At 42.3% G+C, this 17,540-nt stretch overlaps 1 protein-coding gene across 1 annotated transcript in view; it reads left to right on the top strand.

The window, feature by feature from the left end:
- The first annotated feature begins 14,034 nt into the window (after positions 1-14,034).
- Positions 14,035-17,540, top strand: part of UXS1 (UDP-glucuronate decarboxylase 1) — a 55,977-nt gene continuing 52,471 nt past the window's right edge. The window contains exon 1 of the mRNA XM_064407972.1: positions 14,035-14,241. Coding sequence (XP_064264042.1) covers positions 14,145-14,241 — 97 coding nt within the window. The 5' untranslated portion in view covers positions 14,035-14,144. The remainder of the gene's footprint in view (positions 14,242-17,540) is intronic.

The following is a 17,540-nucleotide window of genomic DNA, read 5'->3' on the forward strand; positions in this document are numbered from 1 at the left end:
GGCAGACAGAGGGGCCATGACAGCAAGGGTCAAGTCCCACAGTACGTGACTGAGGTAACCAGCGAAGGTGTGGTGACAGTACTCAGCTAGGCTGAGAGCTCAGATCATGAGACAAGATCACAGGGACAAAGCAGAATGACCAAGCCATAGAGTCAAGCCAACATGTCAAATCAGAGTCTGGATCAATAGTGTCCACAGCTGGGGATGGGCATGACTAGCACAATTGCAAGGTAAGTCAGGTGGGGACAGGGCCAAGAAACTCAGCTTAAAAACAAATCTGAAGGATAGGAATGGGGACCCTTAGAGCATCTTCAATCTCTTTTTCACAAGAGGTCTTCTCAATGAGCCAGCCTGAATACAGACAGCTACACCCTTGACACCAAGCACAGGCAGGCAAACTCCCAGGAGGGGAGGGGAATATGCTGATACCCTCTGGACTTCCAACACAAGCACTCAGTGCGGGTTCTCCTAAATGGTGATGATCTCTTGAAAAAAGTGAGAACACAGCTCAAGTGGAATATGTATTTTTAGAATGACTGTAATATACTTTTAGAGTAAATCTTTCTGTTTGCTGTGTGGTCAAAAAAGACATGTGGCTGTAAGAAAACTTGTCAACCACACTATCTGAGAATCTGAATCCCAGAAAAATGGAAAAATAAACTGCCATCTGGTTGTGTTTAAAAATGGATAGAGACTGTTTTATTTTAGGTGACATGCATCCTATTTCTCAGTGACAGATGGAAAAAGAATATATACTCACACAATTTAAGTCAGACAAGTCTTTATTCTTAGTATTGAATTCAGACTCCTTGTCAATGAAAAACACTGAATCAGAATGTGAGATTATAATTAGATAACCAGTTAGCTGAACTACCAAATTAATTTAGATGGAAAAATCAGCAAGAGACTCAGATAAGAGCCTTGTTATAAAGTTCTCTATAAAATCCCCATGAATCAATAAAGTAGGCATTCCTCCAAGCTTACAGAGACCACCTTGTTATTTAAATCATGTAATACCAATTTTGATAGCTCTTGTGCAACCACACCAACCTGCAACCCCATGATATTATAGGTTGCTCCAATTTTCCTCCTTTTCACTATAAATAATGGGGAAGATTTTCTTTATCTAGTCTCTCAATGATAACCGGTGCAAGAAAGGGCCAGTCAGAATGAAGAATCATTTTGGATTCTCTTTTGAACTAGTTCAAAAGAGAACTAGTTCTTGTGGAAACCTGGTAGACATTTTGAGCTAGAACTGATAATGGACTTAATCACCTGAAACTTGAATCCCACAATTGGCTTAGACATCTGACCCCAGAATTGAAGCTATAACCCCATGCCTTAATTATCTGCATAAAGCATGAGGAGAATTGGCTAGCTCAGAGCAAAGTCCATCCAAACAATGAATTCTAAACTGACTCATGTGGTCCTGGTGTCAAGTAAGTTGCATTCCCACTAGATTCAGAACCTGCAAGGAGTTCACCTATATCATATGAACCAATTTGCTATAGTGCTGTAGGGTGGGTGAAGATTCTTATCATATTTTTCAATTTAGTAGATTAGCTTTAGCAGTAGATTAGCATTAGCTTCTGCAACACAGTTACAGCTGAAGTAGGGTCTCAAAAAATTTATAGTTTGTAATTGTGTTACAATTACACAACTGTAACACATGCCTACATGTGAATTGCAGATACAGCCTTTAGGAAACAAAAGAACTATCATTCTGCAAATGCATTTTTTCACTGCAAAGTACAGAAGAGTAGGGGTTTCTGGAATTCATGTTTGGTAGCAGGTTTAGTGTCTCAATATTTATTTTGGAAAAGGTCTGCATAGGAGCGGATGCAGTTTTTTCTTAGAACAGCCAGACAAGATTCTGCTTCAGCCTTCACGGATCCTTTGTTACCAATCTCCCAATCCAGAGTTTAGTCTGGGACTCACACTGCATCCAAAGAAGAGCAACAAAGCTGATAAAGAATCTAGAACACAAGTCCTGTGGTAAACAGCTGAGGGAACTGCAGTCTCTGTCCTCAAGTAAAAAGCAATATGACAAGATGAAATGGCCTCTAGTAGAGTAAGGGAGGTTTAGATTGGATATTAGGAAAAATTTCTTGACAAAAGGGCCATCAAGCATTGGAAGACTCTGCCCAGAGAAGTGGTGGAACCACCATCCCTGAAAGTGTTAAAAAAATATATGAATGTGGCACCTGGGGACATGGTTCAGTGGTAGTTTTGGCAGTTTTAGCTTTATAATTGGACTTGGTATGTTAAGGGTTTTTCCAACCTAAATCATTCTATGATATGGTCATTAAACAGGTGTTTTAACTCTGTGTCTACAACAAATCACTTAATTATTCACCTTTTTGAAATATGCTTTCCTTACTTCTTTACTTTTAGCTTGTATCTCAAGGAATTAATCTGGTTTAATGTACGAAGGTCTTTACAGACTTTTCAATGACCCACATTCATAAAACGCATGTTTTGTATGTACAGCCCCCATTAAATTCACAAAGAGTAGAAGGACTGTTAAAAAGTGTATTCTGAAAGAAGGGCAACATATTAAAATATACTGAATATTGAAGCCTCTCCGTAGCTGTTGTCTTCCCTTTCCTCGAGTTAGCTTGCTCCTAGAGGATTAAAGTGAGACAGTGATATATAAATTAAAAATTACCCTTTTTTGGAAACCAATCAGTGAGTAAGTAGATCATAAATAGAGATTTCTTAATTTTATCAGATTGAAGTAAAATTATATAAACTATAGGATCACTTCTGCTGATGGAAGAAAATTTAAATAACATTTCTCCAGGCTTTATTTGGAAACTGGATGGTCAGATGATAATTACCCTATTTGCATTTCTAAATTACTGCCAGCAGAGGCTTAGCTATTGCAATCTAGCAGAGACCAACACTTCATTGGGCTCAAGAGGCAATTAAACTACTGAAATCTAAAAAAAAGGGAAGCATGAACAGTTTTTCAGTGTCTTGCATTAATTGTTCGAAAGGCTTTACCTACCTTCTTGAGATTGTCTGATCTGTAAACTGGGATGATCATTTGCATTATGGTAATGAAAATACTATACACATCAAAAGGATGAAAAAATCCCCTAACTGACTCACTTTTAGTGATTGATTTCCAATAATAAACGTGAGCAGGTTCAAGGTAAAGGATCTCACTGGGTAAATTGAAGATATGAGCTGTAGACTGAGTCCTTGCTCTGGCTTTACTGCAGGGATGCAAAAATTCTTACTTAAAAATTCTTATTTAAATATTCTTACATATCTTACTTCACTATTTTCAGGATTCTGACTTTCCAAACTGTTCAGGTATATAAAAAAAAAAAAAGAAAGATGTTTGAGGAAGGTAGTGTCTGTGTGTTTGGGGGGTAATTAACAAATGAAAACCTGAAGAGTAAAAAACTAAAAATAATCTCAACCAGAAGCAATACCCAGGAACAGGCTCAGTGCTGAAATAAATGTTTTGCAGAAAGAGCCAATAAAAGTAAAAATCTGAAGTACCAAAAACTATTGCACTAAAACTCTTCCTACTATCCTCTCCCTCTCTTTTCAGCCTGCATTTCTTCTATTTGATTAATGAATATTAATGACCTTCTGAGCTTCCAGGCCAAGTGAGCCAACAGCCAGATGCTGTTGCCAGTGTCCATGTACAAACCCCAGCAGGGAAGCCCTACTCAAGACCACAGAGCATGCTTTTGCAGCCCCATGTGAGTAGATCTCAGTGGTCTACTCACATCTACAGACAGCATGGAATGCAATAAGCCTATGCTACAAACCCAGTCAACATCCCATACTTATCCTGAGCCCTTCTTCATGCACTTGTTTGCACATGTGTATTAGTGTGGGCTGGCACGGGTTTAATTTTCTTCCTAGCCCTTTATACAGTGCTGTGTTTTGGATTTGTGACCAAAAGAGTGTTGGTAATTCAGGGGTATTTTTGTTATTGCTGACATGGCTTGCACAATGTTGAGGCTTTTTCTGTTTCCCACCCCATCAGTGAGGATAATGGGACTGCACAAGGAATTGGGAGAGGACACAGCTGGAACAGCTGGCCCCAGCTGACCAAAGGGATATTCCAGACCATATGAAGTTTTGTCCAGATATAAAATATGAGAGGAAAATGGGAAAGAAGGAATATTTGGAGTTATGGCATTCATCTTTGCTAGTAACCCTTAGTGTGATAGAGCCTGGCTTTCCTGGAGATGGCTGAACACCTACCTGACCATGAGAAGTGTTGAATGAATGCCTTATTTTGCTTTGCTTATATGCAGCTTTTGCTTTACCTATTAGAGTGTTTTTATCTCAATCTACAAGTTTTCACATTTTAGTCTTTCTGATTCTACCCCCTTCCCACAGCATGGCGGGGTGGATTATGGAAGGGCAGTGAGCAAACAGCTGCATGGGGTTGAGCTATCTCCAGTGGTTAATCCACAACACCACACCAGCTCTGCACTCCTCTTCATAAAGAGTCTTCATTTTTACTTACTTTGTCCAGTATCTTAGCTTAAGTTTATGTAGGGAAGATGAAAATCTTTGTCAGGTGTTCATGTTTCTGGACTATTGCCATTCCCTACTGCTTGACTGTGGTGTCCTCAGTACCAGCACTTGGCCACTCTTCAGGTGGAACCATGAGCATTTGAACCCAAAGGACTCACCGAGACTGGCAGTGGGACATACTAGATGACAGATGAAAGCTGGGGAGCACAAAGATCTTTGTGCTGTTGTAGCAGCTGTTGCATTCCAATGATGCTTTGATGCATGGTCTGAGATGAAAACAGTGAGCAACAAGAGGAATTTGGTACTAGGTACTTCAGCTCACAGCGAGGACAATGGTCCCACAGACAGCATCTTACCTAACTGCAGGGTGCAATACAGACAACAACTACAGCCAAAAAAAAAGAGGTTTCTCTGCCCTTGGTGATAAACTGCAACTATTTCCCAAAGTGCATGACTATGTTGAAGGGTATCAGAGGTACTTAACATCTGGGGTTTCAACAAATTTTTGGTTCAGGCATAGCTATTTCATTCAGCAACCACAGAGAGTGCCTCAGCCCATAAATGTATGATCAAAGCCTTTACTAAAGCTAGACAAATGTGGAGGGTGGCACCTCTAACAGTATTCCAGACTTTGCAATCTCACAAGATTAATTTAGGTGCCATAAATCATGTCGACCTGGCTATAAACATTTAAATAAATTATGAAGGTAGTCAGGAATATAATGTTGGAATTTCTGGAGAAGAGCACACCAATTTCTAGACAAAGCTTCTGGATGTGATACTTCAGTATGATCATTTTCTTTAAAAAATGAAAATGGAAAACAAGGCCTTCAAATGCATTTTCTTTTCCACTGTCTGTTCACATGTTAAAACCATACAGAAGACAAGTGAATGGCACAGATGGAACACAAAACTGGTTTTACTTGCACTTGCTCTCCATTTGGCTGGATTTAGCAAAAGGAGGCCACATGAGATGAATGAGTAATTGGAGTCTTTACAGCCAAGTTCACTTTGGGTGAGAGTGGTGGGCTGAGCCAAGGCACACAAGTGCCATTCATGTGGATGTCACCCTTCATTCTATTCTCCTCACACAAACAAACTCTTTTTGTAAAGCCAAGGAGTACTGGGTCTGAGGAGAAAAAAAAAAGGATCAGAAATCTACTTTAGATTGTTATCATCTGGCATTGTTCTCAAAACTATTCAGAGAAACATGGGTAATTAAAGTTTTTATTTCAATATATTTGGGCACAGTTTCAACAGACTACTTGCTTTTCCTTTCCCTCTTTCCATAGTTCTTTCCATCTTCTGTAGATTTCTTTTCTTCTGAGAGCTTATTCCTTTCTCCCAGGAAACTGTCACTCTTTGCTCTTAAGTTTTGCTACAAGGATTAGGAACTCCAGGAAGATGAAAGCTCATTAATCCTGGTCTCCAAAGTATTTGTGTTTTGTAGTTTCATATCTAACAAATTGTGAGATCTGATTGGAATTCTCATGGTCAAAGTGTTCTTTGAAAGACACAAATATGTGTCTTTCTGCTGCATGGAATTTTGCTGCTTAACATAACTTAAGAATAACATATATACTTCCCAACTGCCTACCACAAATAAATATAGGGGAAATTAATATCTCTAAGAGCTGTGCTATTTCAGATTAAAAAAGCTGGTGATTAAAAAATTACTAATAGACCAGAGAGACAGGGAGGAAGACATAGAGAGACACAGGAATGTATACATACATTTATACAGGCATGTACCTAGGCTAAAAAAAAAATCACAGCCATCATCAGCACAGACATTAGGGCAAAATCTACATTAACAGCTCATCTTACCAATATTGCCTGATTCTTTTCAGGGTACCAGTTTAAGTTATCTTGGCAAGGGAGCAATTTTCCAGTAGAATCTATGCAGGCACATTTGTACTATCTGGAATTGCACCTATCCAGTACTATCCAGTACAACTAGGAATACAGAAAATGCTTTTGTATTTACAGTAGACAAGTTCCTGAGCCACCAATTTGCTGGAATTACCAATGGCTTGATTCAACATAATGACTTTCCTTTCAACTTGCACTAAACTTCGTACCCTAGCCAGCCTATCACGTGTGCATAGAAGAAAGATTTCCAAACTTATTTGATCTACAGCCTCCCCCAGACAATAGATTTTTTTTTTTTTTTGCAGAACCTTTTGCAGAATGCTTCAACATAGTCCACACACTGAAAGTTGAGGACCTAGGAATATTTCCCAAATGTAGTTCAGGCGTATGTTTCATCTTTGCCTTCATTGCAGTCCTTCCTCAGTTCAGGATTCGCCTCACAGTATGGTTTCCATAGCTAAAAGCAGAAGGCTGAATAAACCAGTAAGGTCATATGCTCAATCCAAGCCTGCCCTTTTCAACTTAGTTTAAGTGCCCATTGTGGAGCCTATGATAAATGTAAACTTGTTTATTCATGAAACCTTCCCATGGAAGCCTTGGCATAACATGGAAAGACAAATTTCTGATAATTCTTTTTGATCTAATAATGCAAATGCTGTATACATCAGACCTTTGTGGTCTTTGGCTTGTTTTTAGTAAGTACTGCAGTAATAAATCTTCAGTGCCAATGAGAGGCACAAGATGTGCACATAAGAATTGTCCTTTTTTCTATGAATAAGTTTCATACTCAAAAGTTCACATTGCTTGTAGATGATTTGGAAATCTATGGAATATTGCTTTCACTAGCAGTGAATTTATTCTCTGTATAACAAGAAAATTCAAAGCTTCTTTAGCCAAGTTTGGTTGGTTGTTGGGCTGCAAAACAATTTCCAAATTCATTTAGCTGGTATTCACCAGGGGAATTTACTGTTTATGTAAGACCATAATTTAACTTTGGAAGGCAGCAGTGAAAATTTATTTGGTTAAATCTCATTAGCTACTGGAAAACCTATCTGGAAATTCCTAATCCCCCTCACTTTAAAACAGAAATTTGATACTGTAAATTACCTTGACTATAGGCTATAATTCTAAAGCTTGTAATTGCAAACAAGAGTAAGTTTACATACAAGGCTGTTCATTACTGTCCTTCCTCACAGGAATATTTCTACTGAGATAACTAAAGCTAGTTCATACAAAGGTAGGCACTTGCTTGGTTTTGTATCTATTCAGCTGTATCCTGAAAAAGAACAAAAGCACACATCTAAGTAAAATATGTGGATCTGTGCTTTTGTGTGCTTTGTAAACACCAAATCACAAAATGTTTGAGGTTGGCAGACACTTGTGGAGGCCATTTAGTCCAATCCTCCTGCTCAAACAAGGCTACCCATAGCCAGTTGCCTAGGTTCCTGTTCAGATGGCTTTTGAGTATCTCCAGGAATGGATATTTCACAGCATCCTTGGGTAACCTGTGCCAGTGCTTAGTCACCCTCACAGTACAAATGTGTTTATTGATTTCATAGGGAACCAAAGTGTTTCACTTTGTGCCCACTGTCTCTCATCTTCTCACTGGTTACCACTAAAAAGAACCTGGCTCCATGCTCCTTAAACTCTCTCTTCAGTTATTCATACACATGGATGAGATCCCTCCTGAGTCTTCTCCAGGCTGAAAAGTTCCAGGTCTTTGAGCTTTTCTTAATATGAGAGATGCTACAGACCATTCATATACTGTGCTCTCTCCAGTATATCCATGTACATCTTGTACTGGGAAGCCCAGATCGGGACCCAACAATCCAGGTGTGGCCTCACCAGTGCTGAATAGAAGGAAGAGCTCACTTCCCTTCATCTGCTGTCAGGATACCTTTTAATGCAGCTCAAGATACCATTAGCCTTCTTCCTATTTGGGCACATGGCTAGTTCATGTTTAACTTGGTGTCTACCAGGACCTCCAGCTGTTTGTCCCCCAGCCTGTACTGCTGCCTGGGGCTGTTCCTGCCAAGGTGCAGTGTTTTGTGCTTTTCCTTGTTGAATTTTGAGAGGTTCCTATAAGCCCATTTCTCCAGCCTGGCAAGGTTTGTCTAGATGTCAGCACAGCCCTCTGGCATATCAACCTCTTCTCCCAGTTTGGTGTCACCTGCAAATATGCTCAGGGTACACTTTGCCCCATCACTCAGATGACACATGATACATGATGTTCTTCTCTTTGCAGCTGTCCTAGATCCCTCTTTATAGGGCCATGGACTGTCATAGCTAAGGACTTCATAAACTTAATAACGCTTCTGTGCTACATTTCCAGAAATGTATGTGTGTACATGTTCCCTCTGTCATCCATCTATCTTCTCTGACACTATAGCTAGAGAAATTAATGAAAGAGTAGTAACATCAAACAGCAGTTTTGGAATGTTTGCACTCCAAATGCAATTCAACTGCACTGTGATACAGACACTTCCCAGTAATGTCTTTCTATAAATTCAACTGTATAAGTTCTTTAATGACCTTATTTACTTTCTGCTTCATTGACAGCCTGAGAGAAGTTGAACGGCACTAAGACTTTCCTTGCCTCAGAGGAGAAAACACCAGTATCTAGAAAAAGAGTAGATATAGTCTCCAGCATGTTGCAGTCCTGCTCCTTCAGTTACTTAGCATCAGCTCCTGATTCCCAATTAAGATGATAATCCTCACATTGCTGTAAAACAGGAGCACTACCACTAAAGTGGCATGTAAGTCATCGGCCTGAGACTTGCATGAGGAAAGGCAGACCTTTTACAAAGCACACCACTAGCGTGGGTAAAGTCTCATCCAGCAAGTACTACTGCAAGTAAAGATGCGGAAGGAACAGGATTTCCCTCTTTCTAGTGCTATAGTGGTCAGCACAGACCTCCAGCATAAACCCCAAGTTGCTTTTCTTAACAAGGAGCAGTCCTCAGCCACTATGCCACATGCACAGTACATGCATATACATCCCTGGCCAACACAGGGTATATTTATTTTTGTTCACTTTCTGGGCCAGTGATATAAAAGTAAGCAGGGTCATACAGATTTGACTGCTGTATACCATCAGAGGTAGTAATGGACTTTTTCAATAATAATTCCATCTTGATCTGGATTGAATACAGCCCAAGATGGATGCATTCGAAGTCATTACTTTCAAAGTGCTCTAGGGTAGAGCAATACCAATTAAAAAGTTCCAAAGGGCTTGGGAAATTATGACATGCAAAAAAGCAGTGAATGAGTAACTTGCTGACCCAGCCTAATAAACTAGCTTCTTTGATGGATGATAAAAGAACTTTGAGGAACAGTAGTTTTAACTGCTCACAAGTTTTTATTATCACTAATTTAGCACTATCTCTGCCATTTCATTCTGACCCAATTACCAAAGGATATTCCATGTGGCCTTCTGCACTTTCAGAATAGATAAAGCACCTTAAAATCTTTTTCTGACTTTGAAAATGGCTGCTCTCAGTTAATTCAGGGGAAAAATGCATCATGAAGAACAAGTATTTTATGTTCTTGCTACATGACTACCTTAAGTAATGCTATGAGACGATTTAGGCATGCTGTTTATTTTTTTTTTTTTTCAGTTGAGTCAGTATATAAATTTAAAGCCTGAAGCCTAAAGCAACTTTTTTGAGTAGTGTTGTATCTTGGGTTTCTATACGCTTGATGTAAAAAAAAGAGCCCCAGATTTTACAGAATGAAATACTGGGACTACTCCCACATGAACAAAACTGCTTAACAAAATAGGTAGACCTCAGTATAGCCTGAAATACAATTATTTCCTTAGATGTTATAAATCTATTCTTTGCAAATAACTGTCTAAATCATTAAATGATTCACGTAATTTCTGCAAATCCACATTTAAGTAGTCATTTTCATATTATGCTTTGACACTTACTTTTTGCTTGCATTCACTGGATGATCTGTCTCTTATTTGTAAGTTTTCAATGGCTGGGATTGTCTCAATTCTGCTTAGAACTGTTATGATCCAGTTGTATTTGAAACTGTTTATTACCATCCAGATAATAAATAATAACTGTCTGAAGCACTTAGCAGTTTTCCTTCAGAGATGTTAATATAAAAGAATAGCCTCCCTTCCCAGAACAACATGTTCTCTTTTCATTAGCCTTTATAAAAACCACAATCCCTCAAAATTCCAATTTTTCCTGAAGAGAAATACTGCAAGTTTTAACTCGTTTTTTCTGAGTTCCCTTCCCCACTATGATCTGTTGTTAAAAGTAGAACAAACCAAAACAAATAATCACATTCCAATCTTTTTTTTTTCCTTTTAAGTCATGTCTTACAATATGTGCATGCATGAATGCCATTAGTTTTTCAAGATTATCTTGGGCTTTATACATCTGGGTCAGCGTGCCTGTGCAACACAACAGTGTAACTCCACAGAATCCTCTATTTTTAGAGGAGGATAACGACACCAGAACAATTCCTTCCAGGTAAGCATCACTAGCTCTAGGATGCAGCTGGATGGTGAGGAAGCATACAAGTAGCTGAGCAACTCTGTGCTACTTCCTCGCCTACACTGACCTTCCTAACTTAAGAGACCAAAGTTACAAGAAATGAAAGTAGTGTGCTGGTAATGGCTTGATTTTATTCTTGCTTTATTCTTCAGAGCTTTGCAATTCATTTTGCTCATCTTGTACATAGCAACTCTCTCTGCTCAGGTCTCAGTGCCCAGGGTTCTCTTTTGTTTCCCACTTCACACTGTGGAACATCATCTCTTGCAGAAACATGAGTGGGACAGAAAGCAGATATTTTCTTGGTATTTACACACGGCAGAAGAGTCTCTTGCATGCAGCATCATGTGAAAATCCCACAAATTGTAGAAGTTGGTTTGGTGGGTTTTTTTTCCCCTAATTCTGGAAAAACAGCTGGGCAATTGCAATTGATCTGGTATCAAGGAAAAGTACATTGCAGGGGTGCTGTGAATTCTAAACTCATACTGTTTGTTCAGGTGGCTGTACCTGCACATTCACATTTTTAATCACTACCAAAAGTTATTTAAAAATCCCATAATTCAAAATCCCCCATTGTGTTATAAGCCATGATTCAGTGAACCAAAAAAAAAAAAAAAAAAAAGCTCTCATAAAGCACTTTGAGAGCTAAAGCTGAAAACTGCAGTGTGGGAGACAGGGTGTAGTGCCTGCAAACCATTTCAGTGAAGATTTCCATTAGCTGATGTCATGTGATCAGCCTGACCAAAATAACAACCCGAAGGCAGATGGATGCCTACTACCTGATTTATAGCACATTAAGACTCAGCACTCAAAACTCCATCATCCCTGTCTTGGCACATTTAGCAGCCACTACATACCAGAACCTCTGCTACTGGTGCCAGTCCTTGGCACAAGGTTGTGAATGTGACCAGCTGTATCCTGAAATAAGTGTCCCTGCTGTTGACCATCATGGGGCTGGAGAAATTTATAGTACTTACAAGGTACATGTGGATACTTATAGTTGAGAGGGACAGACTTACAGTCACCCCCTGCAGTTAAGTTAGACACATTCTCATTTGCGGTGACATAGACACAGCTGACCCTGGTGTCACGCATGACAAACAGCTGGCCCTGCAGAGAGCATGGCCACCATTCCTCCTGCAGAGTTCAAGTCTCCTCCACCATGAAGTTCCATAATGCATCCTGCTCCTTTTCTCTCCTTTTCCCATCCTCACAGATTGCAGCCTGTCTGAACATGTTTCTGCAGCAAAACTGGCATGAAGGCTGAGCGAGGTGCCAAGCAAGGTCCTTTACAGAGGCAGCGTGATTGAGTCACAGGCTGAGCAGCCCAGCTTAGGGCAGGGCAACGGTTAAAAGTGCCTTGGGCACCCCTAAAGGCTTGTGGATTTTGTATTGTGCATATGAATATATCCTGTAATATTCTCTAGCTTTCATGCAGCACTGTTCAGCTGTAGCTTTTTGATGGCCAAATTTACTGCTGGTATAAAATTCTGCTACCTTTTGAGGGATTACTGCACAAGATGAATTTGGAGCTAGATCATGTTTTAAATGATGATCCCTTTACTCCATGTACCCAGAAGCAATGGAATGAACTTGCAAGTTAGGTATCACAAACACAAATCAAAGGAAATAAAAATGGAAAGGAAAGGAGTGGCCTTATAATCAGAGCCCAGGGTTAGGAAATCTCAATTCTCGAGGCTTCCTGAAAAAGTCCCTTTTCTTCCGTGGGTCTCACAGAGGGGGATATTCTTAATCACCCTGCACAGCACCTTACTGCACTTACCCTTCTGACACTCACACATTTGTTTCACTGACTTTACTCCTTGTAATAAGGAGTTAACTCTTGTTAACTTTGTGAGCCTATGCTTGACTGAGGTCACAGTTTCTTACTGTAAACAAGCTCCATTTCTATACTGAAAAGAAGAATTTAATTCAAGAACACTTGCTCCTGCAGTCTTCTCCCGTGGGAGGCAAGTGTGAGAAAGAATATCCCTTACAAAGTGTGTGCAGGCCCACTACTCAAGGGGAAGGTTAGGTTGTGGAGAGAGATTTCTCTTCAGATTAAGTGTATTTGCTGGCAGGAGAACATGTTTTGACACATGAAGAAGGCACCTACCCTTCCAGGCAAATACCAATCTGCAGTTTGCAACAGGCCACTAGAACTTGACATAGAAGCTGCAGTAAAAATGTAACTGATTTAAAACCAACTGCAATCTTGTTACCCTGAGGTAACATTGGGGCAAAGTCACTAACTACAAGCTGGTAGAGTAGTGGGGGAGAAGGGGGAAATCCTCACATTTTTCATTTACAGAATCACAGAAAGGGCAAGATTGGAAGGCACCAGAATAGGTCATCCGATCCAACCTCCGTGCTCAAACAGCGTCATCCTACTGCACCTTGAGGGGAGACCTCATCACAGCCTACGACTTCTCACATGGTGGAGGGGCACGCACTGACCTCCTTTCTCTGGCAGCTAACAACAGGACCTGAGGGATGGCCTGAAGTTATGTCAGGGGAGGTTCAGGTGGGGCATCTCAAAAAGGTTTTTCACCCAGAGGGTGGTCAAGGGACCGGCTCCCTAGGGAAGTGGTCACAGTACCTAGCCTGACAGAAGCATTTGGACAATGTTCTCAGGTATGATTTAATTCTTGGGGGTGTCCTTTGCAGGGTCAAGAGTCAGACTTCGTTATCTTTGTGGGTCGTTTCCAACTTAAGAGTGCTCTGTGATTCTGCAAAATTGCGTCCACGTGGCTCTCCTTACTGCGCAGATATTGAAGGCGCATTGGGGACGAGCCAAACAGTGCTCTCAAAGGACCGGGCACTGAAGGCGCCAGCGCGACACACGTGTTGTGTATATATGTGTCCACATCTGCCTGCTCATTCCAGCAGGTCACCACCCAAGGACCACCACAGTGGGAGGGGACAGGTGACCAAGCCTCCCCGACCCTGAAGCACCCTGAAGGACCGGACGAGGCCAGTGGGAGGCTGCGGGCACACTCCATTCCCCAGGCCCCCGCAGGGAACGCGCGGCCGGGAGCGAGCCGCTTGTTATGAGGGAAGCACGGGCCGCGCGCATGCGCCGCCACCGCTCCGGCCGCGTCCGCGGCCCGGGAGGAACGGGGCGGGCGGGGGAGCGGGCGCGCGCGGCCGTAGCTGCGCCTGCGCGGGCGGTTCCGGGGTGGGCGGAGCGGGGCCGAGCGGAGCCGTGGGTGGCCGCGGCCGTGCCCGGCGCTCTGCGTGCCGCTGCCGCGGGGCATGGTGAGCAAGGGGCCGCTGCTGCGCCTGCTGACCGCCATCAACCGCAGGAGGATGAAGCTGCTCATGGGGCTCGCCTTCGTCGCCTACGTCGCCTGTGAGTGAGCGGGGGTGGGGGCGGGTCTGGCACGGCCATTCATTGCCCGCTGGCGCGGCGCCCCCCGTGCCCTCCGCCCGCCGGGGAGGAGAGGAGGAAGAGGATGAGGATGGGGAGGATGTGGCGGCGGCACCTCCCGCAGCCCGTTGCGCTGCCCGGTTGCGGGCGCGGCCCGGCGGGGCAGGGGCTCCCCGCGGGAGGCTCCGGGCGCGGGGCTCGGGCTCCTGCCGCCGAAACTTTGCCGAGAGCGGCGGGCGGCCGTGCCGGGCGGCCCCGGCAGTCGTCGCTCCGCTGCCCGTGCCGAGGGCTTGCGGGGAGCGGTGCGGGCGGGACGTGGCTCCGGGAGCGTTTCCGCAGCCGCTCCTGTCCTCAGACCGCGCTTTGTCCGCCCCGATCGCCACCTGGTAGCGGTGAGCAGCCCTCGGGGAAGTTTTTCCAGGGTAGGCCTCGTGTCTGGTTTTTGTAAAATCCTCCCAAGTCCTTTGGGGGCTAAATAAATGTTTGTTTATTAACTCAGCGCGTAGCTGGAGTCTTAAGAGCCAGGAGAGAGGCACAGAGGTACTTTAGAAATCTTAGAACAGCCAGTGACGGGGATGTTTATGACTTCTCTTACTAGCGGTGAGTCAGATAGGTTTAAAATGGATTTAAAACGCTGTCCTGTCAGCTCTCTTCCCGTACTTGTTTTTTTCTGTTGCAATTTTAACTTATTTTGTTTTAGCCCGTTTTGTTTTCAGACTCAGGTAGATTCTGTGTGCACAGCACGATACCTTGTCAGTTCAGGTAGGGAGCAAGCCCTTCTCTTGAGCTTGAAGGCACATAGGTATAGGTGAGCTAGGTTTGGGGGTGAGTGTGTGCATCACTTTTCAGAGCCTCCCTGTGGGTTTGGGAAGGTGCAGAGGTACAACACAAGCAATTTTGTTAGAGGAGTGGTGTTTCCTACGGCAGAAACACAGCAATTCTCTTCATTACCATATGTTGTTGTCTTTACTGGACCTCACTATTTAGGTACTTCTGTTACCATTGAAGTTGTGTTTCAGCTCTTTCAGGACAGTTTGTTTGTCCAAGTGACTTCAGGTCCCTTGCACCCTGACACCTTAATGTCAGTTCTTATTTTGAAAGGCTTACGTGTTTTGCTAAGAGTGATAGTTTTCAAAATGAAAGTTACTAGGCTGCTGTGAAAACTGGATTTGAGTGGCAGGTGATGTGGTCATTGGGACCTAGCTGTTGATTATATTCTCTGGATGGTAATTGGCATTTGCTTTCTAACTCTGAGAAAGGGAGAAGCCTTCGAACTGCTTGTTTTTTGATTCAGAAAAAAAAGCCTTCTGACTGCTTGATTCAGAAAAAAAGTGGAGGAGGAGAGGGACTACAGGTCACTGTGGCAAAAAAGTGGCTTGAAAAGGCAATAAGTTGCAGTCTGATGGGAACATGTTTTTTGCAAATCTAACATGCTGTGCTTTCCCATCTTTTGACTAGAGATCAAAAGTGGTGGTGAAATCCTTAGGTGTCAGCTACATAGTATGGTATGGTAGCAGATGCCACTGCTCTTTCAGATTCTGGAGAGAATATTTTTTGTTTGCTTCTCTCAGAAGTGATTATTTATAATCCCATTCACCTACCCTGAAAGGGTACTCCTCACAATGTTACTGAATCATCACTACGCTCTGCTTGCAGTCAGATAATGCCTGACTGAAATAGCAGAGAATCTGAGAAAACTGAGCAGCTGGTGTAGGTGTATGTGCTGGCACTTATTACATTCCTTCTTTCTGAAGTACTCTCCAAATGACTAAGTGTTTTTAGGCTGTGCGCCTCCTTTCCATGAATTTCCATTCAGTATTAGGGCATGGGCATTCAGATTTGGAGCACATTTTACAGGGAATGAAATAGTTGGCAAGGACATTATTTTTTTCTGAACTAGAGGCTAGGACTTTTTAAATAATGCCATTTTGTCAACCTGTGTGTGAAACCCTGAGCAAATATTTTGGGAATATAATTTACAAAAGTCTTATTTCCTAGAAATCTTTTGCCTTTGAATGCAAATTGGCTACAAAGGTGCCCAAAGAACTTCTCTGTGCAAGTTTGCAAACTAGAGAAAGAACTTTTTGCATACAGTTGAAACGCTGTGAGCTATTTTACTCTCAAGAGTCATTCAGCGGCTCTCTTGGTCGTTTCACACAGTGGTGCATGGCTGGGCTGTCTTCAGTATCACTGCTCCCCATCCGTACAATGACTGAAATGTCTCTGTTGTGCACCAGATGAAGGAGCTGGTCTGGACTGAGATCACCCTTGTGTGTTAAAGCCGTTTGACAGTGTGGGTATTCAGCTGTTTGGTTCCAGCTTCAGGAGGTGCACAGTGGTAAAATGGGATAAAAGCTGGCAGTGCTGCTGGCAGTGCTGCTGGCAGTGTTGCCATCATCCATCACGTGCTTTGCAGGTCTGCAATTAGGAGCCTGTCTCCGAAGGACTCCTGTTTACTTTGGTTGAAGTAGCATCATGACATGACATACACTGTTAAGAGTCATATTGTAAGATCCCTAGAACTCCTTTATGGACTCCTTCCCTTGGTTTCCTAGTAGCACTTAGAGCCAGAAAGATCCTTACTTTGGATTTCAATTAAGGTAGTATTTGATGCCTCATTTCTATAAGTCTAATTTATATTAGTTTTTAAAAATCATTCACTTGAAACATTGTGCTATTGTGTGTATAAAAATAGAATTCAGAAGGAGCATTTCTATGTAGCAGGCAATTAAAAGTTGTTGTAACCTAAGCAACTGTTTCCTGGGAAAAGGAAGTGAAAAAAGTTTAAATTTTACCTTTACCTTTTCTGTAGTCCTGGGTGAAAGGGGTGATGTAGTTCCCCACTGCCCAGGTGATGAATTTTGAGATACTGCAGCTAGCAAGCTGTCTGAATCACTCTGTAATATGTCAGACTGCTACTCAATTTTTTTAATACCCTTCATAATTAGCTTAGTTGACTCACCTTCAGTGCTGTCTTCGTCTGTGAACATTGCATGACTATACTGTGCTACATGTAGTGGGAAACCTTGCCCAGAGATTGAGTTTGCATTGCCCTTTTAAAGGGAAAAAGTCTTCTGCTCTAACTTTCCTCGATTTAACCCCCAGCAAAATAGTGCAGGAGTGCTAATGCTAACCAAAGTGGCTTGGAGGGGTGTGTGGAGGTGGACTGAAACAAATTCTTTCAGTCATGAGCTCCACTTATATCATCTTGAAGCTGTTATGAAACCACAGCTTCAGAACGTGAGGTGGTTATGAACAGAAGTGAAGTGGGTTTAATTGAT

The sequence above is a fragment of the Passer domesticus genome, chromosome 2 (assembly GCF_036417665.1).
Source record: "Passer domesticus isolate bPasDom1 chromosome 2, bPasDom1.hap1, whole genome shotgun sequence".
Classification (NCBI taxonomy): domain Eukaryota; kingdom Metazoa; phylum Chordata; class Aves; order Passeriformes; family Passeridae; genus Passer; species Passer domesticus.